The sequence below is a fragment of the Cavia porcellus genome, unplaced genomic scaffold (genome assembly GCF_034190915.1).
Source record: "Cavia porcellus strain 051 isolate PalLab524CR breed Dunkin Hartley unplaced genomic scaffold, mCavPor4.1 scaffold_9, whole genome shotgun sequence".
NCBI classification, from domain to species: Eukaryota; Metazoa; Chordata; class Mammalia; order Rodentia; family Caviidae; genus Cavia; species Cavia porcellus.
In genome coordinates this window covers 60,994,946-61,020,146 of record NW_026947492.1, presented here as the reverse complement: position 1 = coordinate 61,020,146, position 25,201 = coordinate 60,994,946, and the positions used below count along the sequence as shown (strand labels likewise).

Below are 25,201 nucleotides of genomic sequence, written 5' to 3'. Positions count from 1 at the left end.
GTTTTAAAGCATTTAATATAGTGTTAATTTCTCTCAAGAATGAAAAAAATTAAATTCTCTACTACGTAAAAAAACTACTAATTTATTTTCTTTAAAGAGAAAAAAACAAAACAATAAAAATGATACATAATTTCAAAACAAGATGATTGGAAAATAACAATGGTTATTGTCTTTGGAATAGTTGCTCAGCAATGATACTATTTTAAACTATCCAACTTATTTTTAAAGGTAATCAGTCTAATAGTAAAACCAAGAAATGACTGTGCTAGGAAATTAAGCCACTCTCATTTATAAACAGATAAACAATACTAAATAAAATTGCTGCAGATTAAATTTAGTAGTGTAGTAAAGTAATAATCAACTGTGATCGAGTAGGTTTTATTCTAGGGATTTAAGAGTGACTCATCATTATCTATCATTGTAATTCTCCTCTCACCTCACTTGATGTCCATAAAACACTTGATCTAGTACCAGCTCATGTTGAAAACTCGTTTCAAGGAGGAATAGATAAAAAATTTCCTGATTTTTATAAAGTTTGTAAAATCACATAAGGGAAGTTCTAACCAAGTAACAAGATAAAAAAACAGATTTTTAAAGATCTGGCCAAGTGCGGTGGTGTACGCCTATAATCCCAGCACTGGGGAGACCAAGACAAGAGGATTGCTGCAAGTTTGAGGCCAGCCTGGGCTACGAAGTGAGTTCAAGGCCAGTCTGTACTGCATAGCAAAACCTTGTCTCAAGACCAAAAAAAAAAAAGCTGAAAAGGAAGAACTTCAGCAGTTACTATAAATATTGTCTCCTTCAAAATCAAAGGAAATAACAATTGTTTATAAAGTCAACTTTTATTTTTTTATTTTTGTCTTTTTCGTTTTTATCGGTACCAGGGATTGAACTCACGACTGCCTGCTTGCAAGGCAGGCACTTATGCCACTGAGCTAAATCCCCAGCCCTAAAGTCAACTTTTAAATAAAATCATTTTTCCTATATATTAGCACTTTGTAAATACAGGGAAATGATTAAAACAACAAAAATACAAACTACCTGGAAAAAATCCTTAGGCTATAAGCACTAGACTCTTTAAAGCTATAAGCATTTATAAAGAAAACAAAACTGTATAGTAATTAGAGGAAAATCTAAAAAGAGAAATCATATTTCTATGCCAGTCTGGCTTAGTTATGATCTCAGTGAAGTTTTTAATGAGTGTTAATCAACAAGCTGAATTCACACAAATGGATAAATGCCTAGTGATAAGACAATTTTGAAGAAGAGCAAGTGACAGATATTTTGCCATCTCAGATACCAAAACATATCCTAAAATGCTTTATCACATAGTATGGTATTGGAAGAAAAAAATAAGCCCACATACAAAAATGAATGTACTATACAATTAAAAATAACAGCATCCAAGTAGATTAAATGGCTAGATTTTATTTTTTTAGTCAGATTTTATTGGTATATTTTAGGTATACATAATTATCATATTCATCATAGGAACTTTGTATCTTTTCCCCCATCCTCCACCCTCCTTTCAACACCTCCTCCCCTCCCCATTTACAAAGCTTTGTTTCCATGTTTTCCTCCTTTTCTCATTGTTTTTTTTTTTTTTTTTTTTTTTTGTCATTTTCGTTTTTATCGGTACCAAGGATTGAACTCACGACTGCCTACTTGCAAGGCAGGCGCTTATGCTGCTGAGCTAAATCCCCAGCCCTTCTCATTGTTTTTTACATTTCCTTTATTTCCTTCCCCCTCCCCTCTCCCTTGTTCCCCTGCTCATTTGAACATTTTCTTCCTATTCCACAATACCTGTTATACATTTTGCCCCTTATTTATACTTTTAATTTCTTATACCAGAGGAACAATGCAGTAAAATGGCTAAATTTTAAAAATAAACTAGAAGGCTATTCATACATTTTGGGGCAAGCCTTCTTAAATGTAGCCAAATGGAATAAAAGCTATAAGAGAAAGAATAATTTGACTTTGCCAAAACCAAACCTTCTGTTAAATCACAAATTGGATGCTAAATAAAAAATAGTTCAAATATGTGCAACATATAAGCAAAGGGTTAATATTTTCATCATTTTTTAGAAAAGGGGGAAATCTGCAAAGCATTAAGAAAACAATTCAGTAGAAAAATGGGCAGGAGATACGAAGTATTATTTTAAAGAAGAAACATAGTACCACATTTCACTTATGAAATTGGCCAAAACGAATTTGAGGATGGTATATGTTTGTGAGAATACTTACTGCTTCACATCACCAATATTTGATACACCTTCAGAACCTATTTGGTCTGCTATAAAAATTGCCATAATATTTTCTCAGCCTGTTTCTCAGGGAGGTAATTTGAGGTTATCTGATATAATTAGGTGAAATGTTATCGAGATACTTAGGCATGGTATTACCATCTGGATGTTTTTCCCACTTTTGCCTCATATTCTCTATACATTAAAATCACTTGGAGAATTCTAAAATATATAGATAAACCTTAGCCTTCCCCTTAATTCACTTAAATGAGAATTTCTGTTGAGTTAATACCTGGACACGGGTATATTTCCTATAACTTCTTAGAGTTTTGTTTTGTTGTTGTTGTTTTTTCCTTTCTCTGTCATGCTAAATTTAAATATGAGAATAAGGGCAATGCCAAATTTATTGGTTTGTTTTATTTTTTATTGTGTAACCCTATTACTCAATTGGTGCTGGATTTTTAGGTATAATTTAGAAAGACTTATTAAGTGAATTAAACATCTATTTGAATACGCTTGTCAGTGTTTTCTGAAAGTCACATATGAGTAATCATTTTAAGCTAAAAGTTGGAATTGACAGTTACTTCAAATGTATATTTTGTTTTGTAAACATAGTTCTAACTTTTAAAATGTCTTATAAACCTACTTCTATTTTTTTGGCAGCCAAACAAATTGGATGCAACCTTTACCCTTTCACTTTATATTATTACATGGATTTCTTCTTGGCATTCAAGATTTTACTGCCCATTATAATGCATTAAATAACTCCTCCAAATTAACAAATAACTTTCAGGAACAGATAGCTTAGTAGAATTTCGGTTCATTGTTATTTTTAAATATATTTATTAATTGGATAATAGAAGTAGAAACAGATTTGAATTTCTGCATGATTTTAAAATGTAATTTAAGAATCTAACTTAGGTTTGAGTGATGTCCTATGCCAGATTATAAACGGACTCAGTCCTTATCTAGGGAATTCTTTTGTTAGAGTGAGAAAGATAGCTGAGATATATGGATAAAGCCCATAGGTAATTCAGAGCTCAGAGGGTCATTCATTACCGACGGGTACTTAATTCTGTGTTTCAGAAAAGGCCAGGGAGAGTTAAGGCATAAAGTGAGATATTGGTAGAAAAACCCATATTTTAAAGTTTGAACAGAACTACAGTATGTACCATGTACCAAAAAAGAATCACCGTTCTTTTGTTTTCTTAAAAATGGGAAGTTTTCGTGTGTTCCTTGAGTTCTGGTGGCAGGACACTTAATGAAGTTAGCATTGGTCACTGGGCAAAATTTGCTGCCCCATGTGTGCCTTACTACTTTTTCTTTTCCTCCTAGGCAGCCATCATTAGCAGAGTTCAGTGTAGGATTGTGGCTCTGGATCTACGAGGTCATGGTGAGTGAAGTTCTTCATTACCCATTGGCTCAGTAACATTGTCACCAAGCTCTTTTGAACAAATCTAAATATATATTTTAGGGTGGCCATAAAATAATCTGGTATACTCCATTTGGACATTTTGGGGAAAAATCCTAACTTCTTAATTAGGCTGCTGTAATTATCGTGCTTAGAGTGGCTAAGGGTAGTATTTGTCTATAATGTGGAAAGTCTTGATAAATCAGTCTTATCAAGTTACAAAAACCCATTTCATTATCCACAAGTGAGACTTTAAAAGAGTATTTTTGCTGTTATAATCCCCATCCTTTGAGGTTTTAATTTTGAAATATTTTCTTTTTAGGTGAAACAAAAGTCAAGAATTTCGAAGATCTGTCTGCAGAAACAATGGCAAAGTAAGTAGATATTGCTTATACATAAAGTTTGCCTCTTAGCACTATCATAATGATACAACTCATTCAACTGGTGTGATTGTAAGACAATAATTAACAGAAAATTTTACTCCTATTTTCTCTTTTCTACTTTTAGTTTATTTATGTGTGTGTGTGTGATTACTGGGGATTGAACTCACAACCTCACACTTGCCAGGCATGTGCTCATGCCACTGAGCTAAATCCCTGGCCCTTATTCTTATAATTTAATCTTGAATTAAATCTGCATCTTTATTAATATGTCATCATGTAAAACACTTGAAAATTGGTCAAGTCTAGTTTGTACAGGCTTTTGAAAAATGTTCTTCTGTTGATGGAATTGCATAGAATATAGATATCTATCACAGACCCTCCCTGGGAAATGCAAAATGCCACGAGTATGTTAAGTATTTTGCCTACTTTCTTTGTTCAGTGTTACAGAAATATGAGGACAGGGTGTTAAACAATAACTAATTATACCCTGGGTCTTAAAGTAAAAGATGAATATAGCATGTACCATTCAGTAGTTCACAAACTTGCTTACATATCAGAATCACCTGAGAAGTTACTTACAGTGCAGAGGATTTGGCCCTAATCCAGATCTGCTTTTTAGCAGTGGGATTTAGGCATTTGTATTTTTGATGAAGCTCTGTAGAACTGTCTGATGCAAACAGCCCCATGACTAATATTTGAGAACCACTGATGTGGGGGTAGTACTAAAGATTGAACCCAGTGCTGTATCCCCAGGTTTTTGTTTTAAAAACAGGATCTTGCTAAGTTGCTCAGCCTGGGCTCAAATTTATAGTCCTCCTGCCTCAAACTCCAATCTTACAATCCAGAGTACTTGAATTGTGAGCATGTGCCATCCCTCATGGCTTACGAGAACTGTTAAAGTAGTCAGATTACTTTTAACCTGGGTAAATACATTTATTCTAGATGTTAGAAGCATAGATGTTATAATTTGTGTTTCAGGCCTTGTCTGCCTTCCTACATAAAGCTGATATAGACCTTCCAACTCAGTGTCTTACGATTGAGTATTATTCTGGAAATTATTCAGTCATACTGGTTTTAAACCTTGGTCTTTTTTTTTTTTTTTTTTTGTCTGCCACATTAAACTTAGCATGGATTTAGATTAATTGAAGCTCCCCCCATCCTATCATTTTCTTTTTTTTCTTTTTTTTTTTTCCCCCAGGTGCATGAATCCAAAATTCTATCATTTTCATACAAGTATGTTGAATTACATACCTTGGAACATCTGTTTTTGTTTTTCAGAAACTGATCTCTTTTTGGGTCACTTACTCCAAAGATCACTTGTTATCTGATCTTTGTTTCTATTATTTTTCATTAGTCTGAGCAAAGACATCATTGATTTGACTTCATATTATTACCTTGACTCCATAGTGCCCACTGCCAGAGGGAAATAGCTTTAAATACACTTTAGTGAGGCAGCAAACATACAGCTATTTTTACCGTGGTAGAAATGCAGGTAAACCCAATGAAATTGACTTGGCCAATCTTAAAGTTGATAAATATATCCTCAGTATCATTACCTATGAATAGTAATAAAAACCGTTTCAGACAGAATTGAATTACATTAAAGGATGTCTTAGATTTCTTGTTGCTGAGACAAAATACCTGATATCCAAAGTTATTTAGCTCACAGTAGAGGTTTTAATCCATAATTGGCTAGCTCCAAGACAGGATGGTACAGGGCAGAGGGGCGACAGTTCTTGGCAGTGGAAGATAGCAAAAGCAAGAAGAGAGAGAGAGAGGTTTGTTTCCCTGTCCTATATTGTATTCAGGCCACCTGCCCTCAGCTGGGTGTAGACTTCATACACTTAATCCCAGTATTGGACCATGAATCAATCACAGACTGTAAATTCAATCATTGCTAAAAAGTCTGCCACCTCCGGCCCCACACCCCCATGACTGGATGAGGCTTTGGAGGAACATCCAGACACAAACCAAATGATAGTTTGTGTCTTGTGACAAATGATGTCACAAGAAAGCTCATAGCACATAATAGTTACTTGTGCTAGTCTGTTTTCTGTTGTTACAACTGAGTGCCACAAAGAGAGTAATTCAAATACAACAGAAATTTATTTAAGCTCACAGAGCATAGGGCTGACATCTGGGCAGGGCTACTTTCTTGCATCATAAGATGGTGACACAGAGCAAGTGAGCTATAGAGAGCTCTCTTTTTAACAAAGCCACTCTCATGATAATCCATTAGTTGATGAATGGATTAGCCCAATCAATTTCAGAAGTCCTACTCCAAATACCATTAGTGTATACATTGAGGGAGCTGGTCAAATCATAGCAGCACTGAGTAAATACTATTGGTTCACTTTTTGACCCTTCATATCATTCATATTTCAGAGAAAAATATTTGAGTTTAGTATAAAAGCAGCAATAGTATGAAAGAAGCTTGGGTTTTTTATCTTAACTATATTGATCTCTTTAGATGACTGCCTGAACTGCTTTACTTTCTATCTTAGCCTTAAATTTAACTCCAAAGGAGTGTTCAACTATTACTTGTTTTTGTGTATAAAATGTGGTGAGCTCTTTGTCTCTCATTCATACTGTCTGTTGCTGCTACACTGTTCATCAGTGTAATTGAATGAGATTATAAAAATTAATTCCTGCAAGTAAATAAACTTTGCCTTTGCCATTATGAATACAGTGAAACCCATCTCTGAAAGTATGTGTTCCTGTATTGACTTGTTACACTTAGTTAACAATGTAGGAGTATTTGAATATGTAGTGGCACTATTACCCATTCCCAAAGGAAAGCAGTAGAGCTAATGGTCTCTACAAACACATCTTTATTGTTCTTTTTCTATCTGTTGTTCCTGCAAGCCTGCAAGTAAAATTCACAGTTCTTCATTTTCTCATTTTCAAAGCTTTAAAATTTGACTTTGCTAAACAGATTGACTGTAATTGAAGATTAGAACAAAACACAATAAAAATTAGCAGAGCACTATAGATTCATAAACATCATCCTTCAAACAATTATATACAAGAATTTGTAGGTAATAATTAATGCTTGTATAGTGCTTTGCTATTTCAAGGTATTCTTACATTCATTTCGCAGTCAATTCTCAAAGTAATCTTCAGCAGTAAAGAATAGTCTTACTTTTATTTTGTAGATGTTGAATGTGAGAGATTCAGTGTCTGAGAAGTTAACTGATTCAAGATTGCATAGTAAAAAAAAAACTCCAAACTTCATTGTATTATTGATGGGAAAACTGAGGTAAATGATGTTTCCAGAGCTTCAAAGTTAGAATCAAAATAAAGATACATGTTTATATAATTACATTAAATATATGGAGCAGGTGTGATGGTGTGTACCTGTAGTTCTAGCACTTGTGAGGCTAAAGCAGGAGAATTGCCTCAAATCCGAGGCCAGGCTGGGCTACATAGTGAGTTCAAGACCAACCTAAACTATCTAGTGAGACACTGTCTCAAAAAAACAAATGAACTAATACAAGTGTGGAATGTCTTGTTTATACAGGAAAAACAGAAAATTTGAGTTCTTTGTTGTTAAGCTGCCATTTGTCAGATTTGATAGTTGTGTGACTATCTGCATAGACACTAGGGAATGTATTAAGAGGTTTGTTTACCTAGGTAAGTTTGTGAAATAGCTCTTTAGACCTTTGCCATCTCCCAGGATTGTTACAGACCAAAGGAAGGGTCTGGAAAAGAAAACTACTTTTTAAGTGTTCTCAGAGAGTGTATTACCAACTTTTTCTCCTTCTCTTTGCAGAGATATCGGCAATGTGGTTGAAGCTATGTATGGAGATCTTCCTCCTCCAATTATGCTGATTGGACATAGCATGGGTGGTGCTATTGCAGTGCACGCAGCAGCATCTAACCTGGTGCCAAACCTCCTGGGTCTGTGCATGATTGATGTTGTGGAAGGTAAGTTTTCTTTATACCACCAATTCAAAATCATTGACTTGCAGGAGACATCCGGGGTAGATTATTATCTTGTTTTGCTTTTTTTGTCAATTTCATTTATATTGAAATACATTCCTTTAACTTAGTATTTTTTTAAAAATTGTATCATTTTCCATGTCATCAAATCTTTCATTAATATCTTTTTATGGGTACATAATATTTTAACCATATGTATATCTCCTAGTTTCATTTAACCACTTAAAAAGCTGTAAATATTTTACAGTGCAGATTGAGAAGTCACTCTGTTCCTTATATATAAAGTCCTGTTCACTATGGGGGCAAAATACAAGGAAATAAATATTGGGAGGCAGAAGTTGCTAAGGATCATAGTGAAAGCCATCTATGTTAGTCTTTGGAATTTTCTTTTTTTGTATTGGGAATCAAACTCAAGACCTTGTGCTTGCTAGGCAGGCACTGTGCCTTTAAGCTATATCTCTGGCCCTTCTTTGAAATTTTCTTAAAAGGTATCTATTTGTGCTTAGTAGAATGGGCACACAGATGAAATGAGACTGGCCATGAGTTAATGACTGCTGAAAATGGGCAGTAGGTACAATTGGGGTTCACTGTGTTGCTCTAACATGTTTATAACTTTTCTATAATACATTTTAAATATGTGGTACTAGTATTCCTTTGTCATTGGGAACAGACATGTAAAGTTGGCTTAGAATAAGTTAAATATTGTGGTTAAAATTTTTAACATCCAGGTACAGCAATGGATGCACTTAACAGCATGCAGAACTTCTTACGGGGTCGCCCTAAAACCTTCAAGTCTTTGGAGAATGCTATTGAATGGAGGTAACACATAAATCTGTGTTGTCTTACTTTCAAATATTCATTTTCATCAGCTCAAGCACTGAGACCAGAGAAATTAAAGTTTACTTTCTGATCTTTTTTATAATAATATGTGAGAAAATAAAGAGCAAGAGTTTTGAGTATTTAAACATTACAGAATTGAGGGCTCAATTCAGTTGTCTAAAGCCCTCCGCACAAGGAGATACATCTTGAGGTAAAGTATCTTTACTATTTTAATTTCCTACCTATTTAAAATCTTGTCTCCATTCTTTTCTTCAGAATACTTTCTCTAACTCCTTCAAATTACTGAATAACTCAACAAAACTGCTAGAGACCTTTAAGTTTATATTACATTGCAGTGCTTACCCTTAAAGTCTTCCACTTCTCCACTGAGGGATATGTTCAAAGTGTTAGAGTTTGTATGTTTGTTTATCTTTTTGAAACAGGGTCTTGTTACACAGTTGAGGCTGGCCTTGAGCTCACTTGTAACCCAGGCTGGTCTCCAACTTGCAGCAATCCTCCTGCCTCAGTCTCCTGGGTGCTGGATTACAGGCGTGTGCCACCCACCACACCTGGTTCATAGTATCATTTTTCACTAATACTGTCTGCCAATTCTGCATCATGAAATGGCAAAGGCTATTCTCTATTTCTTTTGTGCTTTCCTAATGCATATGGCATACTTTTAAATGTCCTAGCACGAAGAGTATGTCTGTCAACTCAATCAGAGATACCAAGTGGGAACTAACACGTTTAACCCTGATAGATGTATCTGAGGAAATTTTTTCTGCAGAGGATCTCATAGTAGAATATACTTGCAGAATGATGTTTACTTCTGCCACCCGTGTTCAAAGGATTCCTGTTTTCTCAAAAGCACCAGAGAGCTCTGTATCTTGAGCAGCTACCGCATTGACCTTAGTGCAGCATGTGCCTTAGGTGTCCTATCTGCTTTTCAAGTAATAACCAGTGAGATAATTATTCTGGACTTGGTTTAGTTATCTAAAATACAATCTTTTTTTCCAAATTTATAACATTTAGTTAATAAACTTCCTTTCTAATACCTAAATCAAGTACCCAATTAAAGAACTAGAAATGAACCAGGTTCAGCTTCTGTCATTTAAAAAAAAAAAAAAAAAAAAAACCTAGCCATACAGACAAGTGAATACATATATGCAGCACAATGAAGGAAGCAAAGGATATAGAACAAGGGCGGCCAGTTTAGGCTGGGGGTCCAGGTATGTCTTGTCCAAAGTCTAGTGCCAGCTGTAGGTTTGTTGAATATTAAAATGTTGTTGGTTCTGTGAGAGTCACTGGTTTTTAGAATTTACATCCAGAGCTTGGGTATCACAGGTATTTGATGATTTTGTTTTGCATACCATTGGATATTCCAAACCAGATTTATGATTCATGGCCATTTTGCCTCTTTCAGATTAATACAAAGAAAATTTTTAAATTACTATTTTTGCTCTCTTGGTCTTTCTAATGAAAGTGGAGGTGTTTTAAGAAGTGGGACTTTGAAGTCAGATACAGGGATTTGCATCATGAAGCCACCAAAATAAAATAGGGAAATAAGTGGAATGGACATGGTATAGGAAATGAGAAATTGGTTAAGAGACACTTGTAAGGATTGTAAACAGAGCGTTTGTGTTAAATCAGCTGATCATTGGATTTGGCATGATAAAAATAAGCTTGACAAAAGAAATCTCAAGAAATAAATGGGAGATTAAAACTTTGTAAGCCTAATAAGTGGGGGATAAAGGTTAAGGAAAGATAGCCAAATGGGGAAAGCTGTAGCCAGTAATGAATGTAGCAATGGAAATCTGTTTAAAGACTGGTGTTTATGACATGTACTAGAGGAAAAAAAAATAAGGCTAGAGGAGGAGATGATAACTGAAGGAAACACATACCCTCTCAGAAACAAGAAGAATGGGAACTAGTACCCAAGGTTGGCTTTTAATAGGAACAGAAAATTTCGTGTACAGTATTAAGCAACATGAAGGGGCTGAGAGTTTAGGTCAGTGGTAGAGCACTTGCCTTGTGGTTTTGTTTCTTTTGTTTTGTTTGAGAAGGATCTTGCTCTGTTATTTAGGCTGGCCTTGAATTCATTATGCAGTACAGGCTGGCCTTCAACTCTAGGCAGCCCTCCTGTCTCTGACTCCTGAGTGCTGGGAGTATAGATGTATACCACTACTCTTTGCTTTGCTTAGCTAGCATTGAGGCTTTGGTGTGATCCCTAGCACAGCAGATAACAACAATGAAACAAACCATGAATCAGTAGATATATAGGGTCTGTTAATTGAAAAATGAGGAAGTAATTCAGATTGCTTTTGTCTATAGCTATAGTAAGAAACTGTTACTATAGCTGTCTAGAGAGGGCCTAAAATTTGCATGAGGGGTGTGTATGTGTGTGTTGTGTGGGGGGTGTTTGCAGGTGTATGTGCATATATGTCTGTGCATGTGCAGTGCTAGGGATATAATCTAGGACTTAGCCTATGTTAAGCAAGCATCTGCTACTGAGCTACACTCCCAGCTCCTAATTTGCACAAGTTTTTTTTTTTTTTTTTTTCTTTCTGTTTCCTTTTTTTTATCGGTACCGGGGATCAAACTTACGACTGCCTGCTTGCAAGGCAGGCGCTTATGCCGCTGAGCTAAATCCCCAGCCCAATTTGCACAAGTTTTTAAAACTAAGAAATTTAAAGAAGTATGTTCTTTTTGTGGCTTGCTTCAGGGAGTTTCTCCCCCTCCCTCTACATTTTCTCCCTTATATGGTAAGAGGCTACCACCCTCTAGTGCAGGGTGTATGTAGTATTCGTACCATCTCTGGGCCCTCCTCTTCACAGGATGAAAATGTTTACAAAGTGAAGACTCTGCTGAATTGCTTAGTTAAACTTGTAAACTTCCCAAGTTGACACACTATGCAACCATTACAAGACCACAGCAGTGGGGGCTGGGGATTTAGCTCAGCATTATAAGCACCTGCCTTGCAAGCAGGCGGTCGTGAGTTTGATCCCCGGTACCGATAAAAATGAAAAAAGACAAAAAAAAAAAAAAAAACACAAGACCACAGCAGCTTCTAGGCCTCTAAGGAGCTAGCCCTCGCCTGCAGTCCTGATCTGCCACACTCTCCCTTTGGTCTCCCTTGTACTCACTTCTCTAGAATCATCTTCCTGCTAACTCTTATATCCCCATACCTTTGCTCATAATGCTTCTGTCTATATTGTTCTGACCACACTTTTATTTTCTGTTCAATTTCTTATCTTCAGTTTTCAGTTTAGGCCAGATTTGGGGGAAATTTTCTTTAATGTTCTCATTCAGAATAAAGTGCTTCTTTTGAATCTTGCCTTATTATATTAACACATGCTGTTTGTGATTTTTTTTTTTTTTTTTTTTTTTGGTCTGCTGAATCCTGTATTTTTGAGCACAGACCTGGCACATAATACTGTCTTGGAAAATATTTGCCAATTTAAATGGCCACAATGTCTTCACTTTTTACCAACTATCATGTTATAGTTATAATAGTCAGGAGAGCAGTGATAACCTTCATAGTAAGCGACATGGGATTTAGATGCCATAGAATTTGCAGAATTATTCATTTGATTCTAATGATGTGACATGGTAAATGCTGAATGAGCTCCTCTCTCATTTCTCACTTTTCTCTGTTAGTGTGAAGAGTGGCCAGATTCGAAATTTGGAGTCTGCCCGTGTCTCAATGGTTGGCCAAGTCAAACAGTAAGTCTTATTTTTTTCTTTTTGGATGGTTAAAGGCCGGACTATGATATGGGAGTTATAGATTGCTTCTTCAGTCATATACCTATTCTACCATTCTGTCTCGTCTCGTCTCTTCTCTTCTCTTCCTTCTCCTTCCCTCCTTCTTTTCCTCATCCTTTCCCCCTCATTTCTTTTTTTTCCCTCACCCCCTTCTTTTCTTCCCTCCCTTTCAAAACCAGTTAGCATTTTTTATGGTGTTTCCATAATACTTTATTATATTAGATAACTCTTGATGTTAAAAATTGAAACATTCCAGAGAATAAACATTAAAAACTTAAGTGTTCACTTTAGTGCTGGCAGATGTTTTATTCTGGCAACAGTCTCCTAAGCCAACCCTGTTGTAAAGAAATTGCAGTATAAAAACTGACACAGCCAGAGTAAAAGCCAGATACTAAAGGTAAGCTAAGATTATTTAGCCCAATTGGTCTTTTTTTGGTAGAGCTACCTAAGTCTTGGGTATTGCTGTGTAGCACAAAATAAACTTTAGGTGAATTGAGAAAATCTATCCAGTAGAAAAAACAAGACTGCAAAAGTTAGATGAAATAATATTGGCATTATTGAATGTTTACTATTTGTTAGGCACTGTTCAAAGTATTTTATATATACTGTCTTATTTTTTCTGCATGTTTATTAGTGCACATGGAATATACAGATTAACGGGTTTCATTTTGGCAGATTTGTGCTTTAACAATTTCCTCCCATCACCTCCCTTGTCTCATCCTCCTTTCTAGTTTCACATGTTTTTGGCCAGAAGATAATGCTTATAATATATATTTTTCTCACATTTATGCTCCTTATTGCCCATCCTTGCACCCCTATTTCCTTCCCCCTCTCCCTTCCTCTTGTCTGATAATAGTCTCACTTCTGGTTCTTGTCATCTTTTCTAAATTCCACATATTAGGAAGAGCATTTAGTATTTATCTGAGTCTGGCTTATTTCATTCAACATGATGATTTCCAAATCCATCCATTTTTCTATAATTGACAATATATTCTTTTCTATGAGTGAATAATACTCCACTGTGTATATATGCACCACATTTTTTTTTATCCTTTCACCTATTGATGGGCACCTAGGCTGGTTCCATATCCTGACTGTTGTATATTGTGCTGCAGTAAACATGAGTATACAAGCATCCCTATGGAATGCTGACTTTAATTCCATCTGTTATTTCTAAGGAGAAGTAGTGGTGGATCAAGTGGTAGTTCTATATTTAGTGTTTTAAGGAACCTCCCTATTGATGTCTATTATGGCTATAGTAATTTACATTGCCACCAACAACATACAGAAAGACTCCTTTTTCTTTATATCCTTGCCAGCATTTCTTGGTTTTTTGTTTGTTTGTTAGGTTGGTTTTTTTTGTATTCTTGATGATAGCCATTTTGCCCGGCATAAGATAGAATATCAGTGTAGCTTTGATTTGCATTTCCATAATGACTAAAGATGTTGAACAATTTTTTATGTACTTTTCGGCTATTTGTACTATCTCTTTTGAGAAGTATCTGTTCAATTTTTTATTTCATTTATTGATTGGGCTGTCTGTTTCGGTGTTTTGAGTTGTTTATATGTTCTGAATATATAAAGAAGTAGATAGAGTTGCTGGTAAAGATTATCTCCCATTCTATAGGTTGTCTTTTCACTCTGTTGATTGTTTCATTTGCTATGTGGAACTTTTTAAATTTGATATAGTACTGTTTGTTGATTCTTGCTATTATTTCCTATGCTATTAGAGTCCTATTCAAGAGCTCTTTGTTTGTGCCTGTAGCTTCAGTTGTTTCTCTTGTATTTTCTTCTAGTGGCTTCAAAATTTCAGGTCTTACATGTAAGTCTTTGATCCACTTTGAATTGATTTTTGTACAGGATGAAAGATAGGGACCTATCTTTCAATCTTCTATGAGTAGATATATAGTTTTCCTAGTACCATTTTTAAAGAAGCTGTCTTTTCTCCAGTGTAAATTTTTTTATTTCTTTTCCAAAACCAGATAGCTGTGGCTGTGTAGGTTGGCTTCTGTGTCCTCTGTTCTGTGTCCATTGTTCTATATGTCTATTTTTTTGTATAAGTACTATTTCTGTGTTTTTACTGTGGCTTTGTAGTATAATTTGGAGACAGGTATTGTGCTGCCTCTAGTCTTGCTTTTTTGGCTTAGGATTGCTTTGGCTAGTCTGGATCTTTTGTGTTTCCATATGAATTTTATACATTTAGTTTTAAAGCCATGTATTATAGGAAAGTTACAAATACGTTAGAATAATACAGTGAACCCAATGTAACTTCTGTATTTCCATTTTCAGTTGTTGTTAAATCATGAGAAGTCTTATTTCATCTGTGTGTCTATTTACTTGCCCTCAAGAACAAAATATTTTGAAGCGAATTCCAAATAAAATTTCCTCTGTAAAGTTTCACTAGGTCCTAGGAATTTAAATCCAGAGCCTTCATGCTGAGCTGCACTCCTGGCCCTTTTCAATTTTTTTTTAAATTTTGAGATCAGATCTCATAATGTCTCCTAGTTGCCCAGGCTGGACTTGAACTTGTAATCCTGCTGCCTCAGCTTCATAGAGTTCTTATTGTAGGCATGCCCCACCAAGTATAATCACAATGACATTGTCACCCCTAAAAAAGAAATTAACAGTTCCATAATATCACCAAAATCAAATCAGTATTCATATTTATGATTATCTCAAATAATGCTTTAAAGCTTTTATTTATAGTTAATTTTACATATTCACGGGTACAATATATTTCAGAATCTGTATATATGTTATAATGATTAATGCAGGATAATTAGTACATTCATCACCTTAAAAATGTATTTCTTGGTGGTGAAATCATTCAAAATCCTCTCTTCTGGCCTTTCTGAAATATTTTTGAAACTTAAAATTAGAGTAAAAAAGTAAATACATGAATTTGGTTGCTATCTTTTGGAGAATCTAATATTTTTATTTTTTGAGACAGGGTCTCACTGTGTAGTTTAGGCTGGGTTTGAACTCATTAGGTAGCCTCGCCTGGCTTCAAACTCAATGTAATCCTCCATCTTTAGCCTCTCTAGTGCTGAGTGTACCTTCACACCCAGCTTGATATATCTCTTAAGTATCTTTTAGCCCATATGTTCTTTTACTGTGTTGCCAATTTCCATGCTTGTTTGTTATGAAATCTTAGTTACTTGCCCAATATAATTTCCAGTAATCTGGAGTTTTCTGAGTGAAACCTCAAGCTGTGATAAGCTTTAGAGACAAGGAAATAGAAGTTCAGAGAAGTAAATAACTTTCCCAGGACCACATAGCTAGTGGATAATATAACTGAAAATCAGACTTCTCTGTAGTTGACTTCAAGTTCTAGAGTATGAATTTTATACCTAAAAGGGCAACTTCAGTGGTATTATCAGGCAGATAGAATGCAGAGGCTTTGAGATGTTCAAACATTGAACCACGTACTTCTCAGTGTCTAAATAAAATGTAACTAGTATAAACAAGTAGTAGAGTGTTTTATGATTAAATTACATGGCTTATGTACAGATAGTTCACTGTTCATAAACTTTTATTTCAAGTGGTGTTTTCTCCTTAATTTTATTTCAAGTGGTTTGTGAATATGTATATTTGGATATTTTCAGATAGTCAGAACCTTTCTACTCTTTTTCATCTTTGGAATTTTTTATCCATAGGCTTTGGAAATTCAGAGCATGTGTTTCTTTGTTATACTGGATAGAGAAGACAGAAGTTACCATTCTTTACTATTGGCCCTTTAGTTTATCACAGTGACTTTCTTGTTTGTTCTTTCCCTGTTCTCCATTCTGTCTCACTTCTCAAGGGCAAAACAACAAATCCCTTTCTATCATGAGCAAATACTGACAGTAGCTGCACTTGGGATTTTTACCTTTAGCACTTGTCAGTGCATTTTTTTTCCCATCAAATTCTCTCTAAAATGAATTATAGTATGAGCTATTTATATAACAATTTTTCTGCCTAATTACATAATAAAGAGATAACCATTTTTTAGAGGAAATAACCACAGTAATTGGTTGGATCAAGTGACCTAATCTGAAAGGTTCAGCTGGCCCTGGTTGTTATAATTGCTGGTTTTTATCAGCTGATTAAAAAGCGGGACCTATTATTATTGTATTTGAGCCTTGTGGTACTGTAAGCAGAGTATAGCAGAAAAACACCAGATTTTAAAGTTAGTTGGCCTAAATTTACATCCCAGTCTTACCCACTCATTGAGGTGAGTAATTCCAATAATTCCATTTAAGTCTTCAGGGTCTATTTCATAGAATTGTTATAAAGATTGTATCAGAGAATGGCCATAAGACTCTTGTTACCATGCCTCAGGATGATGGGTCAGTATTGGTTATAAGGATTGGAAATGAGCTCTTAAAGAAAGAGTAGAATCATACATCAGTCATAATCTTTCGCAGCCCAGGAAATACACATTTTCACATCCTTAACACTTCCAGTGTTAAGTCTGAGCTAACGGTTGATTATAAAGGGCCATAAGTATGAGTATCTTTGGGTTTATTTGTGATAAAAAGAGAAATGTGATTGTTCTTTTTAAAAATCTAGGTGTGAAGGAATTACAAGTCCTGAAAGCTCAAAATCTATAGTGGAAGGAATTATAGAGGAGGAAGAAGAAGATGAAGAAGGGAGCGAGTCAGTAAACAAAAGGAAAAAGGAAGATGACATGGAGGTAGGTAAAGGGAAGCTGGGCTAAGGGATGGTTCCATGAGGAAGGAAAGGAGAGATGATGATCTTTTTGTCTGCCATTAGATATTTTAGAGAGTAGAAACACTAATCATAAGAGATACTTAGGTAACTATCAGATATAAAACACTTCTGTACCTCTGACCAATTGGAACATAAAAATTACAATATATAGCCAGCCCCCATGTGTAATCTTTTGAGAAAATGTTTTTAAAAGCATTATGTTTTACATTTCCATTTGCACTATATGAGGTTTCCAGTTTCTTTATTTTGTTAACAGCACTGTTATTGTCTCTCTTTTTGATAGTCATCCTACTGAGTACAGAATGGTATCTGACTGTGGTTTTGATTTGTACTTGGCCAGTGACTATTAATGTTGAGCATATTTTCATATGCTTTTTTGTCCATCTATATATCTTTCATTATGTTTTCTCAGTACTGTTTGTTAAAGAGACTATCCTTGGGGCTGGGGATTTAGCTCAGCGGCATAAGCACCTGCCTTGCAAGCAGGCGGTTGTGAGTTTGATCCCCAGTACCAATAAAAAAAAGAGACTATCCTTTTCCCATTGCATTGTCTTAATGCTCTTTTGAAGGTCATTTGAACTATATACGTGAGGGTTTATTTCTGGGCTTTCTGTTCTGCGCATTTGGTGTATTTGTCTTTATGTCAGTACCAAACTTTTAGTTATTCCAGTCTGGTAATAGTTTTGAAATCAGGAAGCTTACGTTCCTTAATTTTCCTCTCTGTCAAAATTCTTTAGTTATTCCAGATCTTGTGAGAGTCCATATGATTTTAAGATCATAAAAAATCCTCAAAATAATGCCATTGAAATATTGATGAGGGGGCTGGGGATTTAGCTCAGTGGCTTAAGCACCTGCCTGACAAGTGTGAGGTCATGAGTTCGATCCTCGGCACCAAAAAAAAAAAGAAAGAAATATTGATGGCGACTGCATTGAATCTGTCGATAATTTTTGGTAATATGGATATCACAGCCATCCAGTGATGTTTAACATAGTGTGTTACTGTCTCAGGTTCACTTGGAAATTTTCATAAAGTGGCTACAGTGGAAAAGTATAAAATATCAATTATTTTGTTCAGCCCATGTTTGGCATCTGCTGTGTGCCCATCAACTTTCCAACTGCCACAGTGTAACAGCTGTTGATGTTTTTCATATTTGTGCAGTAGTTCCTGTTTTAGAATTACTATTGCGTGGATATTTTCGTTTTCACAAATCAAAATATGAGAAGAAAGATATTCTACGAACAAATAAAATTGCAATTTCCCCAGGCGGTTCTTTCCTCTACGTGGGATCGTAACTCAGATGATGTATTGTAGTCTGCTTCTGTTACTTCATGTTGTATAGTTAGCTTTTTTTCAGCCTGCAGTGTAGTCTTTATAATTACTCTTTTTATGGTATGTCCTTTTTGTCAACTGGGTGTAAGAAGAGGTCAGTGTTTGTTTTGCAGCTTACTATCTTTGTGTTCTTAAGAAAGCTTCTTAAGTTCATTGAAAATAACCGAAGTAGCTGAATATAATGGTATGTACCCCAAATCCCAGGTACTTGAGAGGCTGAAACAGGAAGATCACTTAGTTCAGGAGTTTGGGGCTAGCCTGGGCAACATAGAGGGCCATCATATCTTTAAAACAAGAGACAGAAGAGAGGTAGAGGGAAGCTTACTAGAAATAAAAAGAAAATTTATAATTATCTAAAAATTAAGATAAAAATCTTTGAAGACTTTTATAGAGTTTTGGGGGGTATTTTTGATATTTAGACTACTTAAGCAAAGCAGTGTTTTTAAACTTACATTGAGATATTTTTATAACACTGTTTTTAACTTCATTCCTACATTTTTGTCATAATTATAAATTGTTATCAATACATAGAAATATAACCAATTACAGTATATGTATTAATCTTATATCATCTGACCTTGCTAAATTTCTAGTAGTTTTCTCATTGATTTTACTTATTTTTATTTATTTATTATTTTTATGGTTAAAATAATAATCAGATTCATCTTGGGGAATTAGTATTTATTTCCCCTTTCCCTCCTTCCTGTTTTTTCCCTGCCCTCCAGTCCCCTTACCATCTCCAGTAAGTCTGCCTCCCTGCTTTCTATCTTTGTTCTTTAAATAATTATATTTTGGATTACATTGTTAGAAGGGTGAAATGTGTATCAAATGTCTGCATTACAGTAGATTGTTCACAAGTGCTAGTTTCCTTCCCTTTCCGCTTCCCAGGGACCTAGTTTTTATCCTGTTCCTACAGGGGTTACTCTGAGAGTCTCAGAACTTGCTCTTATTCCTCCAGACCAAGAAAGACCATCCATATACCTGGAGAATTGAACTGGCAAAAACAGAAAAATACTGGGATGGCTGGTTCCGAGGCTTATCCAATCTCTTTCTTAGTTGCCCTATTCCAAAATTGCTGCTCTTGGCTGGTAAGTATAAGTGTATATATGTCATCTAGGCTGCTATAGATACCATAGATTGGGTGGCCTAAACAATAGATACATATTTCTTCATATTCTGGAGGCTGAAAGTCCAAGTCAGAGTACCAGTAAAAGTTGAGTCTGATACAGATTCTCTTCCTGGTTTGCAGATTGCTACTTTCTGTGCTCTCACATGGCTAAGAGGAAGCAAGAGTGCACTCTCTGGTATCTCTTCTTACAAGAATTTTAATCCCTTTGTATCAGAGATCCACATTTATGACCTTATGTAACTATAATTACCTCCTATAGACCCTGTCTTTAAAATAGTCACATTATAATTCAGGGCTTCAACTTGAATTTTGGAGAACACAGTTCAGTGCATGGTAGTATGAGTATATTGTTATCTGGATATGATTGCATTAAAACTAATAAAATGGGAAGTGACTTTCAAATTTGAGTGCCATCTACTTTCTTGTCTGCTTGCTCTTCTCTCCACTTCCAGTCCCTAACCTAGCTAAGCACAAGCCTCCATCTGGGATGACCTGCCTTATTTTGGCCTGCCTTTTATACCTGGTCAAACCCAGTCCTCCTCCTAGGGCTAGATTTAGTAATATAATGATATTCTAAATATTGTAAGAATCAAAACAGTAAAACCTTTCCAGAAAGCACTTTAAATGAGCAAAACTGATGCAGAGAAATCTCAACCTTGAAAGTTTCATCTGGTGAAAATACACTGTCTAGGAGTTAGGACTAACATGGAGATGCATTGAGAATGATGCATCATGTTTCTAACTTTGTAACAATTTTGTCTCAGTACTTGAATAGTAAAACTTATTTCATAGGGCCTTTTCTAATAAGCTACTTGTGAATTCTCTTGTTTTGTTCTAGGGGTTGATAGGTTGGATAAAGATCTAACTATTGGCCAGATGCAAGGTAAGTTATCCATAAAGTATGTCCTTGGACCCTTTTCTGAAGGCAAAGAAACAGGCAGTTTTTTGATGCTGAGATACAGTGGAGAGAGAATGATCTTGGGTCAGACCTGTGCTTGACATCTACCTCTCCTCCAAACATGCTGCATAATTACAAGCAGTATTTTCCTTTTCTGGGCATTGATTGCCTTTTTTGTTTTTCCACGTATAAATGAGGATTTTACCACCACTGATGTCTCAGTTACAAGAATTAAAACAAGGCAGTGTTTTTGAAAGTTATAATAAAGTACTATATAGGCATATAATACTGTGAATGGAGATATTCTAAATATTGATCAGTATTTTCATTATTGTTTAGGAATAACGTAGACTTTTTTAGGAAAGTGTAAATGTGTATGGATTTTTTGAGGAAAGGGAAATGTCTAGGATAATGTAGATACCAAAAGCTACAAAATCTGTTGAGAAGACAGCATGTGAAGAGGTAAAAGTAAAAGCTCCAAAGCTGGGAGGAATGGCTTTTGAATATTTCTTTACGACCTTCCTCAGCATCAGTTTTCTAAATGTGTAAATGAGGAAAATTACTGGAGCCTCAAAGGGACCATGAAGTGTGAGTGTAGTAGTGCCATGCGAGCACTGCCGTGTGGAGGCAGTGGACCGAGGTTTGTGGAGTATGCTTTAGTATGCGTGCACATTGGGCGAAGGTAGAGATGGCCGATACAGCTCTGAGACGGTGGGGAGAAGGGGTGCCTCCAAGGTTTCAGGCGTAAGCAGAGTCTGTTCTTGGCTTTCCTTCTCTATTCACTCTTCCTGTACAATCTCATGGCTTTCATTTATATCCTGATGAATCCCAAAGCTCACTGTTCTACTCACCCTTCTTTGATGAACCTGTCTATTAAACCTGCTGGACATCTTTACTAGGAACAGAGAAAAAGGAACTAAGTTACTTCATAATAGTTTTTTAATAGGCTGTTGAATGACTGTGTACCGAACTCTCATGCCCTTTCCTACCTGATTCCTAAGGCAGGACCATGAGCTGGGACTGTGATTTTAAAGGCACTGATATTGGTAATTTGGAGCTTAGATGCATTCTGTTTTCTGAAATTCAATTCAAAACAACCCTTTCCTAAGCACTTTTTCTGTGCAAGACCTGGGTTTGATACTGGGTGAACATAAGAATCTGACAAGATCCCAAGACTGTCTGAAAACAGTTGACCTGAATTGGAATACCATTTAAAACCAGTGTTGATCACTAGTCAGCCTCAGAATCAGGCAGTCCTGGGTTTGAATCCTTGTTACTGGTTTTGTGGCAGAATGAATTACGAGGTTCGTTAATCTTGAGTTTCTTCACTGATAAAATGGAGATGATGTATCTTAGTACAGTTAAATGAGATTTGAATGAGAATATATGGGTCAAATAAGAGCCTGAAAACAGTGCTTTTCATTGTATCCAGCAAGCATATGATATCTGTTTCCTTATTAGATGTCCTCCTGTCCCTTTGGAGTGGATTATGGCAAAACTTTCTTTTTTAAAAAAGTATCAAATGAATATAGAGAATAAATAAATGAGTTGAGAAATATCCTGTAGAACAGAGAGATCTAGGGAAGAGATGCCTGGGCTGGAGACCCCAGAGCTTACAGCAAAAGAGGCATTAATTGGGTTTCACTGAATGGAATGGCCTCCAGTCCTTCACTAGTCAGGCAGCCCTGGGCAAGATAGTTCACTAATTATGGCTTCAGTTTCATCATCTCAGAAAGAATTTTAGCATTTATCCTGGGTTATTTTATAGGGTAGATTTGAGAATCAAATTTTAAGGATGGATAGAAACTTCTTGAAGCACTGTGTAATTGTTGCAAGAACCATCAAATATGATGATTAGGACTTCCAGAGCATATTCTTTTATTTTATGAATGGAAAAACTGAGGCTCCGAAAGTCAGTTCTCTAAGCATAGAGACACTGTAGGTCCCTTATCCTTTATCCTTTTGGGGATCCTTATCTCCCTCCCCTGTCATTTTGGGGTTTTTGTTTTTGCTGCAGATTGAGCCCAGAGTCTCTGATCCAGGCCTCATGCATGCTAGGCAAGCGTTCTGTTATTTACCTATACCCTTGACTCATTTGTTCATGCTTAATAGTTATCACATTAGTTGTGAGCTTACAGTGTTTCATAAGACTTTCATGAGAAAGTAGTCAGTATACAATGCCTGGCTCTTAAATACTCAAATAGCAACTTTTTATAATGATAAAATTTCACAAATCTTAATGTAGCTTACAAAATCCTTAATATTGCCCCTGTTTTCTGGCCTATCTCTAGCCTTACTGCTTACTGCTAACCGTTCTCACAAACACCATGTCAACCTTCTTGTATTTCGAGGAACAAATACCATTTTGAGGCTTCTTTCCTTTCTTCCCTCTGTGGAAGCCTTCCTGGATACCTGCTGGATTTCGAAGCCCCCTTTCCTAAGCTTGTGAAGCTCCACCTGTGTGCCCAGTGTCATGATGTGAACTAAGTGCTGCATTCAAATGAGTTTTTGAGTTTACTCCCCTACTGGACTGTGTCTCATGAGGACAGACATTTTCTGTTATGTGTCTTATTTAAAGTAAAAGTACACTAAGTAAGGAAGGGAAAAGTGTTGGGAAAATGAAAGGTTACAATTACAAGTATTAACATCCTCATCACAGTCTTTGTAATTGGCTCCAAGGTTTTTTGGGCATAAAGTGCTGGATACCTGGAGTGACCTGTGAAGCTCCAGAGATGGTAAGGCGAGGGCTCTTTTAAATCCAGGAGCTTTCCTGCCTTTGTTTCCTTTCTAGGGAAGTTCCAGATGCAGGTCCTACCCCAGTGTGGCCATGCAGTCCACGAGGATGCCCCTGACAAGGTGAGTCTGGTGCCTAAGGACTATAAAAGGATATCTGTGAGAGTAACCTTGGATGTCAGGGCAGATTGGACAAGCCCCTGAATCTCAGTGCTTACCGGAAGGAGCTGCTACAGGGTGTGTGCAGTTTCATCAGCCTTCCAAGCATCTCCCTGGCAGCAGCCTATGATCTTGGCTTTGTGTGTCTTGGCTGAGGAACTGCTGTTTCATCCCATAGTCCAAAGATTAGCGCTTTTAAAACTCTGCTGTTCCATTACCCTCTTTAAAAGCCAGATTGAAGAAGGGAGGGATGAGGGTTGAGATTGCACATTAATTGCACACTGTAGTCGTGGGAATTAATAAGGATTCCTCCTGTGGAAGAAAGTATTTTGTAACTGTAAGAGATAAATAAATCCTCACTCGTCTAGACCTGTCTGGACAAATTCCTGGCAGTGATGGAGGGGAGGAGTCTCCTAGCCCAGGCCCTTTTGATATCAGGGTACCCAGACTGATGGGATTCATGAGGACACCTCAAGCTTTTCCTTCCAGAAGAAGCCTGCGGGACTTCCACGGCTAAGCACCATCACTGACTTCATATACTTGGAATATCTCCTCTCTTTTCAGGTAGCTGAAGCAGTTGCCACTTTCCTGATCCGACACAGGTTTGCAGAGCCCATCGGTGGATTCCAGTGGTAAGGAGATGCAAGGGTTTAGGAGCCCAGCAGTGGTGGCCCACACTAACACATAGGCATTCACTGGGCTGTGATCACCTCTGCCTAACCATTGCTCGGTCTGGGTCACCATCTTTTTACCTCTTCCTCAGTATCGACCCTGCTGTGTGCACTTCTACAAAGCCACGTTATGGGGTTGTATATGCTGTGCTAGTAGATTGTTGCTGTGGTTAAGTCATGCTTTCTCTCCTGCCCCTCAATGCGATGTGCATTTCTTTTTGAAATATTCTTCCTCTGAGGAAACTAGGTTGGGAATGAGTCCTTCTCTAGAGAAGTTCTCTATGTCTTCTCCTGCTGTTGCTGAGCAGAGCTGAGCCAGTTGTGGAGTTTATATAGAAGTCTAGAGCAGGGTTTTCAACCCAGCACATTTTAGGATGTGTGATAGTTGTAGGGGGCTGCTGTGTGCACTGTTGTGTAGGAGGCTGAGCAGCTTCCTGAACTCTACTCACTGGATGTCAGTAGTACCTCCTACATACTGTTCAACTCCCAAAAATGCCTTTAGGTTTTACAGTATGTCTCAAAGGAGGCAAAACTAAAAAACGCCTCTGGCTGGAGGAAGACTAGGGGCCAGACCTTTTCCCTGGGAAGCTTTTCACTGATCAGAGAGACCATCAGGCTGTTTGTTGAGGAAGGAGAGACAGGTTGACCCTCACTAGGCAGTCTGGTCATACCTCGTGAGCTTTTAGTCTGTTTTGCAGAAGGTGGTTGTTTCACTAGCATCATAAGGAGTCACTGTTGCCATTGGAAAGGCAGAAGGTTCAGGGAAACTGGCTCCCTACCCTCAGAAAACTTAGAGAAATTTTCTCTGCCTCAGACACTCTGAATGCCAGGGCCTTGATGATGAGAGTGACAGAATGGTTAAGCATCAGAGACGATGACAGGAGCCTGGTACAGTGAGGCACAGAAGTGACATTCTTATGTCACATCATACCTCTAGCAGCTGAACCATTGGGAACCAGAAATTAACCATAAAGATTTAATTTCTCTGAATACTGTTTGACTGAGGTC

At 36.6% G+C, this 25,201-nt stretch overlaps 1 protein-coding gene across 1 annotated transcript in view; it reads left to right on the top strand.

The window, feature by feature from the left end:
• Ppme1 (protein phosphatase methylesterase 1) overlaps nt 1-25,201 on the top strand; it is a 64,669-nt gene that overhangs the window by 38,077 nt on the left and 1,391 nt on the right. Inside the window, exons 4-13 of the mRNA XM_063256505.1 lie at nt 3,579-3,636; nt 3,977-4,028; nt 7,810-7,964; nt 8,708-8,798; nt 12,456-12,521; nt 17,112-17,235; nt 19,562-19,691; nt 20,571-20,615; nt 23,422-23,486; nt 24,087-24,154. Coding sequence (XP_063112575.1) covers nt 3,579-3,636; nt 3,977-4,028; nt 7,810-7,964; nt 8,708-8,798; nt 12,456-12,521; nt 17,112-17,235; nt 19,562-19,691; nt 20,571-20,615; nt 23,422-23,486; nt 24,087-24,154 — 854 coding nt within the window. The remainder of the gene's footprint in view (nt 1-3,578; nt 3,637-3,976; nt 4,029-7,809; nt 7,965-8,707; nt 8,799-12,455; nt 12,522-17,111; nt 17,236-19,561; nt 19,692-20,570; nt 20,616-23,421; nt 23,487-24,086; nt 24,155-25,201) is intronic.